Source organism: Anopheles moucheti, chromosome 2 (assembly GCF_943734755.1).
Source record: "Anopheles moucheti chromosome 2, idAnoMoucSN_F20_07, whole genome shotgun sequence".
Taxonomy (NCBI): domain Eukaryota; kingdom Metazoa; phylum Arthropoda; class Insecta; order Diptera; family Culicidae; genus Anopheles; species Anopheles moucheti.
In genome coordinates this window covers 82,545,934-82,561,478 of record NC_069140.1, presented here as the reverse complement: position 1 = coordinate 82,561,478, position 15,545 = coordinate 82,545,934, and the positions used below count along the sequence as shown (strand labels likewise).

General features: G+C 45.7%; 3 protein-coding genes across 4 annotated transcripts; 1 reads left to right on the top strand and 2 right to left on the bottom strand.

The window, feature by feature from the left end:
- Positions 1-464: 464 nt before the first annotated feature.
- LOC128306340 (mobility group protein 1A) lies at positions 465-6,800 on the bottom strand. Of its 2 annotated transcripts, none has more exons than XM_053043811.1 (3): positions 6,649-6,800; positions 1,394-1,603; positions 465-1,220 (listed from the first exon to the last, which is right to left on the bottom strand). In XM_053043811.1, the coding sequence occupies exons 2-3, from the start codon at positions 1,541-1,543 to the stop codon at positions 1,035-1,037; spliced, it is 336 nt and encodes a 111-aa protein (XP_052899771.1). In that variant the 5' UTR covers positions 1,544-1,603; positions 6,649-6,800; the 3' UTR covers positions 465-1,034. The 2 variants fall into 2 exon arrangements, with proteins under 2 accessions (XP_052899771.1, XP_052899779.1); XM_053043819.1 differs by lacking the exon at positions 6,649-6,800 and adding an exon at positions 4,801-4,906.
- A 2,619-nt stretch (positions 6,801-9,419) lies between these two features.
- LOC128310359 (FACT complex subunit Ssrp1) lies at positions 9,420-12,094 on the bottom strand. The gene is made up of 3 exons (XM_053046981.1): positions 11,915-12,094; positions 9,781-11,817; positions 9,420-9,696 (listed from the first exon to the last, which is right to left on the bottom strand). The coding sequence occupies exons 1-3, from the start codon at positions 11,966-11,968 to the stop codon at positions 9,619-9,621; spliced, it is 2,169 nt and encodes a 722-aa protein (XP_052902941.1). The 5' UTR covers positions 11,969-12,094; the 3' UTR covers positions 9,420-9,618.
- A 424-nt stretch (positions 12,095-12,518) lies between these two features.
- Positions 12,519-15,243, top strand: LOC128310635 (N-acetylglucosamine-1-phosphotransferase subunits alpha/beta). The gene is made up of 5 exons (XM_053047325.1): positions 12,519-12,653; positions 12,726-12,999; positions 13,078-14,360; positions 14,419-14,620; positions 14,684-15,243. Exons 2-5 carry the CDS (start codon positions 12,841-12,843, stop codon positions 15,203-15,205), a joined length of 2,166 nt encoding a protein of 721 aa, XP_052903285.1. The 5' UTR covers positions 12,519-12,653; positions 12,726-12,840; the 3' UTR covers positions 15,206-15,243.
- The last annotated feature ends 302 nt before the right edge of the window (positions 15,244-15,545 follow it).

The following is a 15,545-nucleotide window of genomic DNA, read 5'->3' as shown; positions in this document are numbered from 1 at the left end:
GAAATGTGCGCGCACATATTTTAAAAAATATTCAGATTTAGAAGAAACATTTGTACTTATGTGCGCACACACTCATCAGGACATGTGCAGCAGCAGTTGGGCCTTGGTTGTATGCGCGCGTTTCTAAACAAAAACGAGACACGGACGTTTATACTTCAGACATGGAAAAATTAATTCAAATATACCTCCTGCTTTTTTTCCTCAAGCGCGCGCTGTGTGTTGGGGGGGAAGGGACGACTCTTCGTTCTCTCCTATTGGTCATCTTTTCACCGAGCCATTTTCATATGTAAACCAAATGCAAAATCGCTTCCAAATTCAATTTTTCACAAACCAAACAGGAGGTAGAGAGAGAACAACACAACAGAACAATCGATATTAGGAGGATAATGGGGTGCGGGGGAGGGGGCGGCGGCGTCGTCGGGGGGCCCGAGGGGAGAGGTGTCGGAGATTTCCCATAGAAAATTATGCGTTTATCCTGGTTTTTTGTTGGTTGTACAATAGGTAAAACTCTATTTTCCACTTGTCATTTTACGGGTTTTTAGTTGTTTTTTACTTTTTCATTTCAATTTTGTGTAAAGTTGTGTGTGACGCGTTGGCAAGTTGATAGATTTTCGTTAGCAGTAAGTAATAGTAGTACAGTTGTTGTAGGTAGTAGTAGGTTAGCAGAAGTTGGTGGAGAAGGAATCTGAAGGTTAATCAACGGGTCGGAAAGCCTTTCTTTTATATAGAGCTTGGGGGACGAGTGGTAAGTAAGGTGGTTGTGAAGGGAGTCACTGAACTCCAGATTCCGGAACACACATCCCGGGGAGAGAAAGGGGGGGGGGGGGAGAATTTAAATTGGTGAAGAGGAAAGAGAATGTTGGAGCGATGGGGAAGGTGAGGAGGGAGGGAGAGTTACAAAGGCGGTGTGTCCAGAAGTGTTGTTGTTTTCGTGTGTAAAAGACAGAGAGAGATGCGGTGATTTGTAGTTGAAGTAAGGCCCCGAACATTTACACAATAAATTAAAAATAATTATTTTAAGGTTAGTGATTAGTTCAGTCGCTCTCATCTCCAGACTCGTCATCTTCATCCTCCGAATCCTTCTTTTTGCTCTTTTTGGCAACTTTCTTTGCACCTTTCTTTTTCTTGGTTCCGGCGTCCTTGCTGCCACCGTTTCGCTCGAAATCTTGCATCTGTTTGTTGTACTCATCCTTCATCTTGGCTGCCTTGTACTCCCATTCCTGTGAGAAGCGATTTAAAAAAGGAGAACATACAAATGTTAGGCAAACCGATTAATTGACACTAAATTAAAGAAAACAAGGTCTTCGTTTTAAAAGCTAATAGAAACTCTGCGAAATTATATTCTAGTGTAGTGTAGTGTAGTGTAGAAGAATATTTGCCAACAATAACTTACGCTCTTGTCCTTCATTCCGCGCCACAGCTCACCGCCCTTCTTGGCGATTTCTGTCACTTTGATTCCAGGGTTTTCCTTTTTGATCTGTTCACGGGCCGAATTCAGCCACAGCATATAAGCCGACAGAGGACGCTTTGGTTTCTCAGCCATGATGGTTGCGATTGTTTTTCGATGTCAGTTATTCGTAATGTCACAAACAATTAAAATGTCCTGCAAACGGGTCACACACAAAAAAGCAAACAGGTAATTAATAAAAGAAAAAATCACAAATCACGACCAGCATGAACATTATTGCAAAACACAAAATGGATTCCCGTTATATACACGATTCGAAAGAATTTGAATTTTTTTCGTGCTAGCATCACGGCTCCCATCATCCATATTCCCCAATCATGTCTTCTCACGTTCTCCCTCGTTTATTAGCGAAACAAACAAGACACAACATAGTAGCCTATGCGCATTAGTGTCTTCTCTCCTGAGGCGATACCCCCCCCACCCCCCCTCTATAACAAGAGCTGTGTGACCGGAAAAAGGTTTTCGGTAGCTCTGTGCTCGAAACATTTGACGTTCTTTGGGTTCCCGTTTTGAGTGTCGTTTAAAAGCTCCTTTACTAGGGAGCTATATCCCCCTAAGAGGAACACTCGCTAACGACAAATCTGTGTATTCGTTTTTCGGTGAAGAAACACGATAAGCCTACTGTGATGCTCCCGACAAAAAGAACGCAGCAAGCGATACGGGCTCTGCTCACACGGTGGTTCGCAAGTGTGAGGAGCTACGGAAGAAGAAAATATTATAAGATGATGACGTTGATGGCATTTATTGGTGATGTGTGTTGTGTCCTCTCTCTTGTCCTGGTTTGCCGTTTCCTTTGGCTTTCCCCCCTGCACAAAACCAATAACCATCAGAACGTTGTACAACATGCAAACGGAAAAAGACCAACAACCCAACCGGAGGAGGCCAAATTTCACCCTCTTCAAAAATATTCTCTCTCTCTCTTTCGGGCTGATTGGCCCTGATCTACACACAGCAATATCAATGTGTGTTGCGCGCCTCGACGGATTATTCGTCGACGTTACCGATGTGATGTTCCTGGGTGATGTGTGCTTGATAAATATGAAGGCGCTTATGCGTTACTCTCTCACGCGCGCTCTCAATCGGTGTACCCGACCCGTTGTACATATATATATATATATGTTCCGAGTTATGGTTCGAGCTCTCGCCGCCACGCACGTTTCGGAGGGAAAAAAAGAAGATGATGCGACGCGCACACGCAGCTGCCCTTGTGAGGCGACAACCCCGAGTGTGTTCTCACCCTAAGGGGACGCGCGCGAAACGTGGTGTATAAGAGCTCGGCTACTTCTTCTACGGAAAGAGGAGAACTCACAAAATCTGCCTTTGACTGAAGAAGCTACGTGCTTCAAAATGATTGTGTGCGTGTGTTTGCACGGGCACTGCTGAGGAAAGCATATTCCTTATGAAATCTGATGAAATAGGAGAATGACGAAAACGACGGAAGAGAAGAATCCATGTTGCGAGTGACTGCTGGCGTGTTCGTCTCCGTCATATCTCTTTTGCTCGTATATGTTTGCTGCGAGCGCCGCCTGGTCCGGTTTCCGTTACAGAGAAGGGAAAAAAAAAGTGCGGTTTCGCAAGAAACGACGACCAACGAGAAAACTAGGTGCCTTTCGTTATATGAACACGAAAAGTGACCTTACGTTACAATTGAACATTGTTTAATTTATTAAACAACACTTTAAAACAATCTTCATTGAGACATACATTATATGAGATTATTAATTATGTTTGTACTACACAGAAAGTAGGTAACTAAAATTTCGTACCTTACTCACTTAACATACAGGTTCGGCTTTATGATAAAACTAAACTCGAACCGTTACCACGGGGCAAACGACATTTCATGGCCTGCTATTACCGCATGAAACCGTAACGCTTCGGAAAAAATGCGCGCGCTTTTTATCTGAAGCGAGACCACGCTAAAGGTAGCTACGGAAACACGCGTTTACCTACGACGCTCTAGGAAAAAAATCTTATTGCTTGCCAGATTTTGTTAAATAAAACAAGGCGTTCATAATATGCTCCAGTACACACAGTGCACAGTTTGTCGATTTATCGACGCCATTTATGAGAACGTTCAGAGCACTAAAGGCTCCGTTTTTCAAAAAAAAAGTCTCGACTATCCCCGTTTCCCAGTGTGCCACACACAAAATGGAGGACTGCAAATGAGAGCTGCTATTTACATCATCCGCGCGGCATCATCTACACGCAGGCTTCCCTCCTGTGGCCTTTATTTGCTTTTCATCATTACACGCCTCATTTAGGCGAGATTTTTTCACCAACACCGAGAGATTAAAAGATGGAAACTAAATCGAGCACAGAATTGTTGAAATATCGAGAGATAGTTTAATAAATTTGCTAACGAAAGTATTTTTACTTTGAACAAATTTCCACTTCTCAACGGAAATCTAACGAGCGTTACACACGTAACACGTTACCCTTGTGTTACTGTCACGCGCGCTTGATACCTCGGCTTGGCTTCAGCAAGCGGGAAGGTTAAAGGCGCGAACGCACTTGTATTGGAGGAGAACGGAGCATATATTCCAACGCCACAGGTCTTAACGCGTTTTTTTCCTTCAGCCTAAAAATCGAGCCGTTACAAAATTCAACGCAGAACTCGTGTGCTCAGTAAGCATAAGAAACAAACTTCCGGGAGCCACACTTATGCATGCAGAAAAGGTTACCAATTTTATATAAAAATAGTTTTGTCTGTAATCTTCAATAACAGGCAATAGGGAACATCAAAATTACGCTTTCTTCAAAATATAACTGCCGTGAGAAGGACGCTCATTCGAATCACGCTATTTTAGGCCAACCCAAGCCATTCTCTCACAAGGGCCCACCGCAACGGCGTCACCACACACTTTTCGGGAAGAAGAATAATGGATGCTCACGAGGTATGAAAAGACTCGCTTCTTGCTTGTTTGCTAATTGTTCAAAATTTTAGCCATATTTTCTAGCAAATAACTCTCGAACAAGAAGCATTCCTCCACGGCAATATATTTAACTAAAAAACGCCACTTAAATTGAACCATCGGAAGGAACACCGTGCGTGCGCGTCATACATTTTTCGCTCACATACATATCATATCCCCCCCTCCAAAAGAAAACCGTTGCTCTCACACACACACACAGACGCGCACACACTGTTGAGAAAGCTGTTCTTCTTCCCCAAATGCAAAAAGACGCACGCACACACGCACAAGATGCCGGTCGTTTGGATAGAGCGCACCGCACTGGTTCAAATTTTAACCTTCTAATTTCAGTGTATTTACGATAAATTGTTAATTAATAGCACCGTGCATTGCTTAATCGATGCTAGCAGCACTTACTTTTCTCACACTTAAAATCCCAGGGTTAGTCACAAGTGGCCACTGACGAGCAAACACAACCAATTCGTACTACGTTCCTAACTGCAACTGAATGCTACGAACGCGTTCCTACAACGCCACAGGGCCACGGTACCAAATCGAACCACTCACGAGCGGCTGAGTGACCCCTTTCCAACAGGGGTACAGGAAACGCACACCAACACACACACATATGTGTGCTCGCTTGGTACTGCGCGTTAACCAAAGGAGGCCGTTACGTGTGTGCGGTTGAACACTCAACACGGAACGCACGGGCACGCACACACCAGCACCGGCGCTTCGTTCGCAAGAGGTTCTCATCACACAGCATGTTGGCCTGTGTCTCGCCCGTATCGCGGCGTCAGTAGCCATTTTGCGACTTGCGGTCCGTCGTCCACAAATATGAGTGTCTCTAGCCCAGCTAAAGCGATCCACACACACTCACACAGACGCAACGCACCATCTAGCGTGCGTACGAGCAAAGGAGACCATTAAAGAGCGGGAAAAATAACAGACAGGAATTTTTGTCGTTATGTACGGCGCTGGTCTCGCTTTACAACCAAACTTTTTTCGCTCAAAATAATGAAACTACCTGGAATTGGATTCGTTTCTGAACTTATTTACAGGAAATATTCAATTCTTGTGCCTCAAAGCTAGCTAAATCCAAGCTACCCACGCCTAACATTGGTTGATTTCGATTGGCGAAATTCCACATAAAAATGAGCTTTTAATTAAACATGTAGAACTCCCTTCCAAGAATAAAACCTAAAATCACAAAATAATCGATGGCATATTCAATCATAGTAGCTTCAAAAGATAGCAACACACTATTGAAAATCATTCTTAAACTGATAATAAACTCCCCAACAGAAAAAACTGGATGGAAAAATTCGAACACAACACACCATCCATCGCGGGCCCTAGAGCACGCGCCGCCATTGATAACCGATTTTGAGGCGACCAAAATTCAAAAAGTGTACCAACGCTTGTCGACGGTTCGTACACAGCCCAACTCGAGTCTTGCTTCAACTTCAAACACACCACACACAACGGCACGCCTGTGCTGCCACCCATTTCGCCGCAAAATAGTGTGTGTGCGCCTGATGAGTTCCCACCGTTTCCCAATGTGTGCAGCGCCTCTTATCGTATCGACGGTGAGTGTCCCGGGTGGTACGTTCAATGAAAAAACCTACCTATGAAAGATGGACGAACGGGCCGAGCATTTTGTTCTATGGATGGAAGCCAATATATGGGAAAAATATTTTGGCGCGAAACGAGCCATTTTCGTGAATTTTCCACCGTACACCATGGGGTACGGATGCCAATCGAACGGGCACGCGAAAGTAGGACGATTATGGAACAAAGTTCACCGTTCCGATGCGTACCGTAGTGGAAAAATATTTTTCAAAATCCTCACCCATATTTAATACACCCCAGGTCGTTGGAAGCCATAGCGGCCCCGAGCGCACGGGATCTCTCAGCCATTTTGGCGTTTGGTGATTTTTTCTCTTCAACCAAATCGTACGCACGCCACTAAAATGTCACCCAGAGGGTGAAAAAATACTTTTCCCAAACGTTTTCACACGCCATCGGCGGAAATCGTGCGTGAATCGGTCACAAACGCGATCCGTCCGGAGTGCCATCGTCACCAGCCACCATACAATTCCAATATGTCGCCATAGTGGATTGGCTGAGCGAACCCACGCCAGCGAAGCGGTTCGGAAATTGGCGTTTTTTCCCCACAAAACTGTCACCGATTTTTGCGGTTAACGCGAAAAATACTCTTTGAATATTGTCACCATAAGTCGTAGAACGGGATATTTGACTTACCGGAGCAAGATACTGGAGAAATTGGCCGCACAAAATGCACTAATTTATGACCACTTTTTTCCTATGGACAACCACACAGAGAGAGGACACACAAACGGCTGGCAGAACACTTTTGCTTCGGGTACCGTGTACGTACTGTGAACGGTGCTAGAGCACTTGGAAGAATCAAAAAGGGAAAGCTTTGTCTGCGCTGCGAACACACCAATGAGCGAACGAGCGTACGGGAGCGATGGCACGCACACAGCGATAAGCGTTACCGCGCGGTTGCGGGCACGACTAGCAGTGTGTGCGTGAGCGGGCAGTGGATAGACGTAAGCCAAACGTCACTTTTTCAAACGTACCAGCAAGCGGCGAGCCGGCGTTATTTGTTATTTACGACGGTATAGAATATGTGCTGGTTGCTTTTGCGGCATACACTGCAATACCCATGTGTGTGGGCTGAAGGAAAAATGATTTAACTAAATTGAACAATTTTAACTAAGCCCTTTAGAACCAATATGCAAATTATGCTTTTTTTGGACAAAATTCGTTACAAACAGCTTTGTTAAGCGTATAACAGGAAGAAATTGTAGCACTGGCGATATATTTACCGGCCCAGAAAATGATATTTATACATAAAAAGTAACAACACGCCACGGAGTTGTTGTAAGTTGGTGCATAAAATTGCAATCGTCAAGAAATGCGCCCACATGCCCAACATCAACAAGTCCCGAGCGACCAAATGGCAATGCGACGCTCCGGCACGCGGGGTTTGTTTACGTTTTCATTGTATGGAGCCGTCCTGAAGACACCGTGAAGCCGTTTGCAAGGCAATAAAATATCGTGGAAGTTCCGTATGATAACGTTCAATAATTGAAGAAGCAAACTGTTTTAGTATCGCTTTCCACATAAAGGGAACACGGATGAAGCTTCTCAATGTGATGAATTAAATCAGAAGAACAGAGTATCAAGCACGATGGTAATTGTATCACAATTCCACACTTAATATTACATTTCTACCGCTGTTTGATTCTCCCGCAAGATGTTATAGGTATTTATTGGATATTGTACCTAAATAAGGTGTACTATGTCATAGGTTTTTGGTACCAGGTTTGGGGAAGGTCAATGAAGCAGGGACAGCAATAACTAGTTCGACGAGAGCTGAACAATAAATTCGATATCGCACAGCAAACCTCTGCTAGGTTGGTCATGAAATGCATTAGAAATTAGAAATACACCCGACGACCTAGACCGCAAAGTCTTTTGAGGCCATCCACATAAACAGACTAGGCACGATAGGCCCTAAAAATTGAGCAAAGTGATGGCGTTGATGCTTCCACCAGAAAGATATTGGGATTGGCAATTGGTAATAGATGCGTGTGGCCATGGGTGATTTATAGAATTCATGCAACTGGCCAACACCTCAAAGAAGTATTAACACCGGATAAGCAAATAAGAAAATACAATTTAACACGCATTCGGTTTTACGAACAAATTCGGGTGATTCATTTTTTGGCGCCAAAAGGTGCTTCCTTCAGTTTTGTTTTGTTTGGTTTTGTTTCCGTGCCAAACCTAATCTACAATGTTTATAGAACAATATATCCTTACAGTTTAAAAATGTCCATTATTTCTATATATTATCGAAGGTTAAATATATTATCGCTGTTAAAAAGCAACGCGACAATGAAATCTGTACCAAGAACAAGCCGGCATGCGAAACACCCTGCAAAGCTGTACCAAACCGTCCCTTTTACCGGGACGGCTGTTACAATTCTCTACCCCTCAATGGCCTCAATTCTCTTCCCGCCTAAACTGCACAGTTAGGAATCCCGAACCACTGAACCAACGCTGATCCTTTCTGGAGAGACCCTATATTGAGTCTCCGGCTGTGGAAGGCAAACGCGTCGGGTACAACAGGCACAGGAAACCAAAGCCGGCTGTTACACTGTGTTCCTTTTTTTTCGCCGCTTTATGCGCTACACTTTTTACCTTGTGTAGCGCTTTCCCATCGGTCCCAGCACTTACACGGGTAACGTTTGCAGTGCCTTGCTAAGGGGGAAGAGCAAAATGTTTCATAGGGGACCTTATGTATATGGTACAGCAACATCACACAGAAGGTCCCTTAAAGCAGGCAAATGCGTTTGGTCTTGCCGTTTTGAACCGTGTGAGTGTGTGTGTTGGTTACGGTTATAGAGCACAATGCACGATGACGCCCAGAGAAAGTAACCGTTACGCATCTAGCCGATGCAGCATTGCATGCGTTGCATTAGGGAAACGTGCATACAATCACGTGCTATAATAGCTTCCTTCTTACTTTTCCGGGAATACAACCGTTTCTAAATTTCTGAACCGCTCACGGTCGGTCTCCATCGTTTGTCCAACGAATATCCCAAGCCATGCAACTTCACTTTACAATCTCTGCTCGAGTGGATGGTCTCAATAAAATGTATGGTCTGGGTCGATCGGTGTCATTCTCATGGCATGACCTGCCCAATGGTTTGAGTAGAGAAGTAGGATTCGACTTTATAAAGACCGGTTGATGCCAGCACCATCGAGTCTCAATATCGATGTTGTTGTCGATGCGGACCTTTGCCAAGTTTGGCCAAGATGTGTCGTGAAGTTTAATGCTAACTATAAATGTCCAGTTTAACTTCTGCATTACAATGTAACCGATTTCCAACAAATTTAAAACAAATAAATGTTACATACGTTGCAATTTCTCCGACATTAGAAGCAGAATGCACTGTTTTAAGTACGCCGTAAATGATGTTTATTTCTATATCTATGTTCAATCGATTAAAGAACTTAGCTTTGCTTCGAGCTCCGGAATTATGATTGGAATTACAATAATAGATAAACATTACAATTCTTTCGATAAACTAAAGCAAAACACGGATAGAGAGCGGGACGCTCAATATAAAGATGAGAGTGAAAAATGAATCTTATATGGTAGAATGATACTACAACGAAACATTCACTGAGTTGCTGGACTTAATCACTTCCTTCGCTCATATCCTCATCATCTTCCGATTCGGACATCTCAGATTCGGAGTCGGATTTCTTCGATTTCTACAACGGAAACATATTGTGGGAAACTTTGTTTAGTAAATAGCCAAAGCACACCATTCGCACGGTTCTCGCTACACCACTTACCTTTTTCTTGTCGGCCGATTCCGGTGTCTTAGCTTTCTTGGTGTCCTTTTTCTCGCGGTCATCCTCGCTGGACGAATCGTCCTCAATGAACTCTTTGCTCTTAAACCGATCGCCCATCATTGACGTATCCGCGGATTTCTTTGGCGTCGGCGGTTTCTTCTTCCTCTTGTCACCCTTACTACCTCCGTCCGCATCGCCGCCTCCGCCCGAGGCCTTGTAGGCGGCCATCGCTTCCACGTAGTCTTCCTTCGCCTTTGCCGCCTTTGCCTCCCATTCCTTCTTGTCCTTTAGTTCCTTCCACATCTCGCCACCCTTCCGGCTGACGTCGGTAATCGATATGCCCGGATTGTCCTTGCGTATCTGATCCCGGGTAGCATTCATCCAGATCATAAACGCACTGGCCGGCCGTTTCGGTGCGCCCGAATCTTTCGTTTTCGATTTCTTTGCCCTCGGTTCCTTCCTCTCCTTCTTCTTGGGTGATTTTTCTTTCACCTTTTCCTTCTTGTCCTTCTTCTTTTCGCGCTTTTTCTCCCGCCCACCATCCGATCCGCTACCGTCGCTGTCCCCACCGCTACCGTCCTCCTCGTCTGAATCCTCCGACGAAGATTCCACGTTGCTGTCGAACTCTTCGGCCACGTCCGATTCCTGTTGGTTCGGGTTGAAGTCCTCATCGGTCGATTCTTCCGAATCGCTTCCGTCATCATCTTCGTCGCGTTCCTTCGCTTCCGCCTTGACGCGCGCCAGATACGCGTCCGGTTCGCCCTCGTTGTCCGAATCGGCAAAGTCGTCCTTGTAGCTTGCTTTACCGCCCGTGTTCTTCACGTTCAGCTTCTTCGAGACGATAAAGTCGAACAGCTTCGAATATTCCTCCTTCTCGATGCTGCTAAACGTATGGACAGTGCCGGTTTTTAGCTCAATCTCAAAATCAAAGCTTCTCGTCGATCCACCACTACGGGCAAAGTTGACCGTCGCTATCTCCTCGAACCGTATGTGGACGGGCGGTTTGTGAACGTATATGAAGCCACGCTCCAGCGGGTACAGATAGCCAGCGGCCGCTTTAAACGAACAACCAATAGCTGGCGTCCCCGAATGGCCGATAAAGGTGCCCGGTCCGGTTAGCTTACGATTTATAATCACCTTCATGATTTTGCCCAACACCTCGTACACCGGTCCGGACAGTTCCTTCGTTAGCTTATCCTCGTACTTCTCCTTCAGCTCTTCTTGCGTAAACGGTAGCTCGATGTTTGTTTCTTCATCCATTTGGAACAGCGTCACCAGGAAATGATACCGTGTCTGTCCCTGTTTTATTGGTGGATCCAGCGAAATAACGAAGAACATCTGCCGATTATCCTTGTGGGGCAGCAGGAACAGTCGCAACACGGACGAGGTGGGAATCTTAAAATCGTACGTTTTACCGTGCAGCTGGAAGAACGACTGGAACACCTTGATGTCGTAGCGACCGCGCGGTGTAAGACAGTGAATTTCCCGGAAGATAGCGATCGCATCACCCGACACCGATATGACGGACGCCTGCTTCATCACGTTCTCCTGGAACGCTTCAACCGGATCGATATCGGCCGACTCGGACGTTGGAATGTGGAACCGCATCTCCATCAAACTGACCGGCGCGTCATCGTTCCGGTGAAACTCTACCGTTACCTCGTTCTTGCCCACATTGCACTGCGATACGTGGTTGAGCGGTATCTCAAAGCTGGTCTTGTTCTCCACATCGAAGCTCAGTACCGCACCCTTAAACTGTACCGAGCCCCAGTTCCAGCCACGCATCGACAGTTCCTTCTCCAGCATATCGAGCTTGTAGTTTTTCTTCACAAACTCCGCAATCTTTGCCTCATCGCCGGTAAAGCCAAGAAAGCGATGCAACGACCCATTCTTCAGAAACACACGCAATCCAAAACTTCCGACGAAGCGCTGATAGTTGAGCAGCTCGATATCGTTCGAGTTGATCTGTTCCACCTTGCCAGTTTTGTCACTTTTGAACACCATCGCTGTGTCGGTCATTTTCAGCTTCCCTGGACACTAAAAAGATGCAATTAGAGTGGCATTAAAACGGAACGTGATGCGCTGGCGGATGGTGCGGGCTGGGGTGAAGAATCGGACCGCTGGTCTACCTTACCATTGCGCCACGAATTTCCGAACTGATGGACGAATACTCGAGAAAGTCTGCCATCTTCACTGCCGTGTGCACGAGCCTATTCGCTCACCGGGACGCCTTGGTAATAGTTTTTAGTGCTCGTTGCGTAGTTTTACGGAAAAATCACAATAAAATCGAGACCCACGGGCGACTGCAGTTTGGATTGGTTATGTTTGGCGCGGTCGGAACGGTTTTGACAGCTGTTGTGTTGACAATCGCTGTTGGAGCATGTCAAGCTTGCTGTAGAAGAGATGGGATGTAAGGTAGGCATTTGAAAACAATACATTTCAAGAAACACAGCTAAAATGCTAATTTTGCGTTCACACAATACAGCGCATATTCAATTTGTCTTGGTGTTTTGAAAATATTTCCTCAAGAATGACAAAAACAATAAAAGAAAATCGAAACAACGCATGGCAATGTCGCGTCCAGCACAGCCCGATGAAAAATCTACTCATCATCCTTTCTTCAACCGGCATTCAGCCGCCGTTTGTTCGGTATCGAAATTGAGCGTACGCGATAATATTTACACCATTTATCGTTTTGTTAATGTACTGCAAATAATGAAATTTGCTGCATGATAATTTAAATACAAAACTGCCAGCAGCACGACGTTTGCAACAGACGAAGTCAGCAGAAAAATGTACGAAACTCCTGACACAAGGTGTTTGTTGTGATGTCTATTGTTGTTATTGTTCCTTACAGCGGATGTATCGTTTAGGTAAGTGTTGTTACCAAAACATGGTAAACGCGCGTTTATCGCTTACGCCTTTTAAAAAGTTTCACTTTACAGTTTCCCTCAACAAACTACAAGTGATCTCTATTGGTAAGGGATAAAGTTTTTCCCCAGACATCATGAGCGACAGTGGCCGTGCTGTGCAACAGCGTGCTCGTAACATCCACCCCGAATGGAGCGCCGTAGAGTATCACGTGGAATGAAACGATTCACTCGGTGGTTCTGTGCTTCCGGTCTAAAGAACGGCAAGCTCCGGTACCGGTACTGCTCCGTGGTTACCGTACTAGCTCTGTTGGTACTGTGCTACGTCGTTGTTAACCTACTTGTAACGGTACGTAATGGTAGACGCGCGTCGAAGATGAATCTAACCTCTCATTACTGTTTTTTTCTGGTTTCCTGTATTTTGCAGCATACGTCCAAAGCTGCTTGCCAAAATAGCTACGAAGTTATAGATGTAGTATATACGTGGGTTAATGGAAGTGATCCTCAGTTTCTGGAGGAGTTCGATCGCTATTCTGCGATGCGAGATAATGCCCGATTCGACGATAAAAATGAACTACGATATTCGCTACGTTCGCTGGAAAAATTTGCCCCATGGATACGGAATGTGTATATAGTAACGAACGGACAGGTGCCGTGCTGGCTAAATCTGGAAAATCCACGTGTCCAAATCGTACCGCATGCTGACATTGCGGATGAGAACACGATCCTGCCCACGTTTTCCAGTCCCAGCATCGAAACGTTCATACACCGCATACCGGGACTATCGAGACGGTTCCTTTATCTGAACGATGACATGTTTCTTGGCGCACCACTCGAGCCGGACGATCTGCAAACGCTCACGGAAGGTGTGAAAATTTTCACAGCCTGGATCCTTCCGGACTGTGCGCCCGACTGTCCGTGGATGTTCGTGGGTGATGGATCGTGCGATCGTGATTGCTATGTGGAGGAGTGTCAGTTCGACGGTGGGGACTGTGATCATCCGGATTACAAAACGGAACGCGACGGGCCGCATAAGCTGCACGATTACGAAGATGTGTCCGCACCGGACGATGGGATGGAACCGAACGTGGTGGAGCATGACCAAATGTTTATCGATGTTCCGAAAATGTTTCCCCGCATTCCGCCCGGCAATGTCCGAAACTCGGAAAATATTCGTGATATTCACGAAATGTTTCGAATGAAAAATAGTAACGGAAGCAGCACTTCCACGCGCCAGCTCGTCGAGCGGTACAATAAAGAAAAGATGAAGTTAAAGAAACGCCAGGCAAAACTTCGTAGCCAGGCTCGGGGTCATCATCGTTCAGCTGAACAACAGGGCCCACTGGGACAGAATCGAACGGTCAGCATTAAACCGCAGGAAGGACAGTTGCCTTCGATCGGTGGAAATTCCGCCTCTAATTCACAGGACATCTACGCACACTCCCTGATCCACACGAACCGGGTGTTTAATCGAGCGTATGGTTTCCACAGTCGGAAGGTGCTGGCGCACGTGGGCCTCCTGCTGGATGTACAAATTATCGAACGAATGCTGGAGCGCTTCGCGGACGAGTTTCTCGTTACAAAGCGGCACCGATTTCGGGCGAAAGACGATATGCAGTATGCGTTCAGCTACTACCATTTCCTGATGAGCGAATACACCAACAAAACTGCTGGGGATATCTTTGATGACTTCGATACGGATGCATCTGGGTAGGTTTTTCTTTGTGCCATAATTAAACTGTAATGTAATCGTGACCTTTTCTGGCAGCACTTGGTCAGATCGAGAAATTCGAACGCTTCTGACGAAGGTGTACAATCTTCCGCTTGATTGGTCGGCCGTTCGGTACTTCGAGGAAGTCGTCACCAACTGCTCCCTACGGCAGAACAATTTTCTTCCACTGGAACACCAGCAAGAACAGCGCCAGACGTATCCCACCTTGGTATACGAACGCTACGAGGATTCCACAATTGTGAGTAACCGTCGAATTTATTCGTCCATCGTCGTTTCGATTGATCGTTTCATCCCACTGCAGCCAACGGTAACGAAAGCAATGGTGGTGGCCTGCTCCGAGCTTGCCGATATGATGATAATCAACTTCGGGAAGGTACCGCGCTATCAGTATCACGTCTGCCCCAAAACGGGAATGTACAGCAACTTCAAAATGCTGACCTCCAACATCACACAGGTCGTCGACGCGCTCGACGAACTGCGCAAAACACCAAAAAAGTTTAACTGCATAAACGATAACCTGAGCTACGATCGGCCGGAAGAGAACCAGCTCGTCAGAGCGCTGCTGGAGGATTTCTATCTCAGCCTCTTCCCGGCACGGAGCAGCTTCGAGCTGGAGAGTACGTACCGGAACCGTTTCCAGCGCTACGACGATTATCGTTCATGGCTGCGGCGAAAGACACTGTTCCGCAACGCGGTTTATCTGGTTTGTGGTCTAGTGTTTCTCGTCTGTGCACGTCTGCTGTGCTGCCGGCATAAGGGCAAGTTTGCACGCACCCTGCTCATGTTGGGATCACGAACGACGGATTATAGCAATATTTCGTAATAAATTGAGAGTCAGGGCTTCCAATAGATTTGCCCCTAAATTAATGGCTTTACTTAACAGGTGTTACCATTCTCATGTAAGTCGGGACGTGGGATTCTGGATATTACACAGTTTTTGAAAGATTTCATGACTACCTTCTTTTTGACGTCACTCCAATGTTTGATAACCCAACTGGAGTACTCATCACCGATGAGGTCAGTTGACTAAAGTCTACATCGTTCATTCTTCTCGATTATACCTTACTCATACTATTCTTGAAAGGCCTATTAGAGAGGTCAAAAGGTAGAAATTGGTCGGTCCCTGTTCTTTAGTCTGATACAAGTTTTCTCGGATTTTTGTA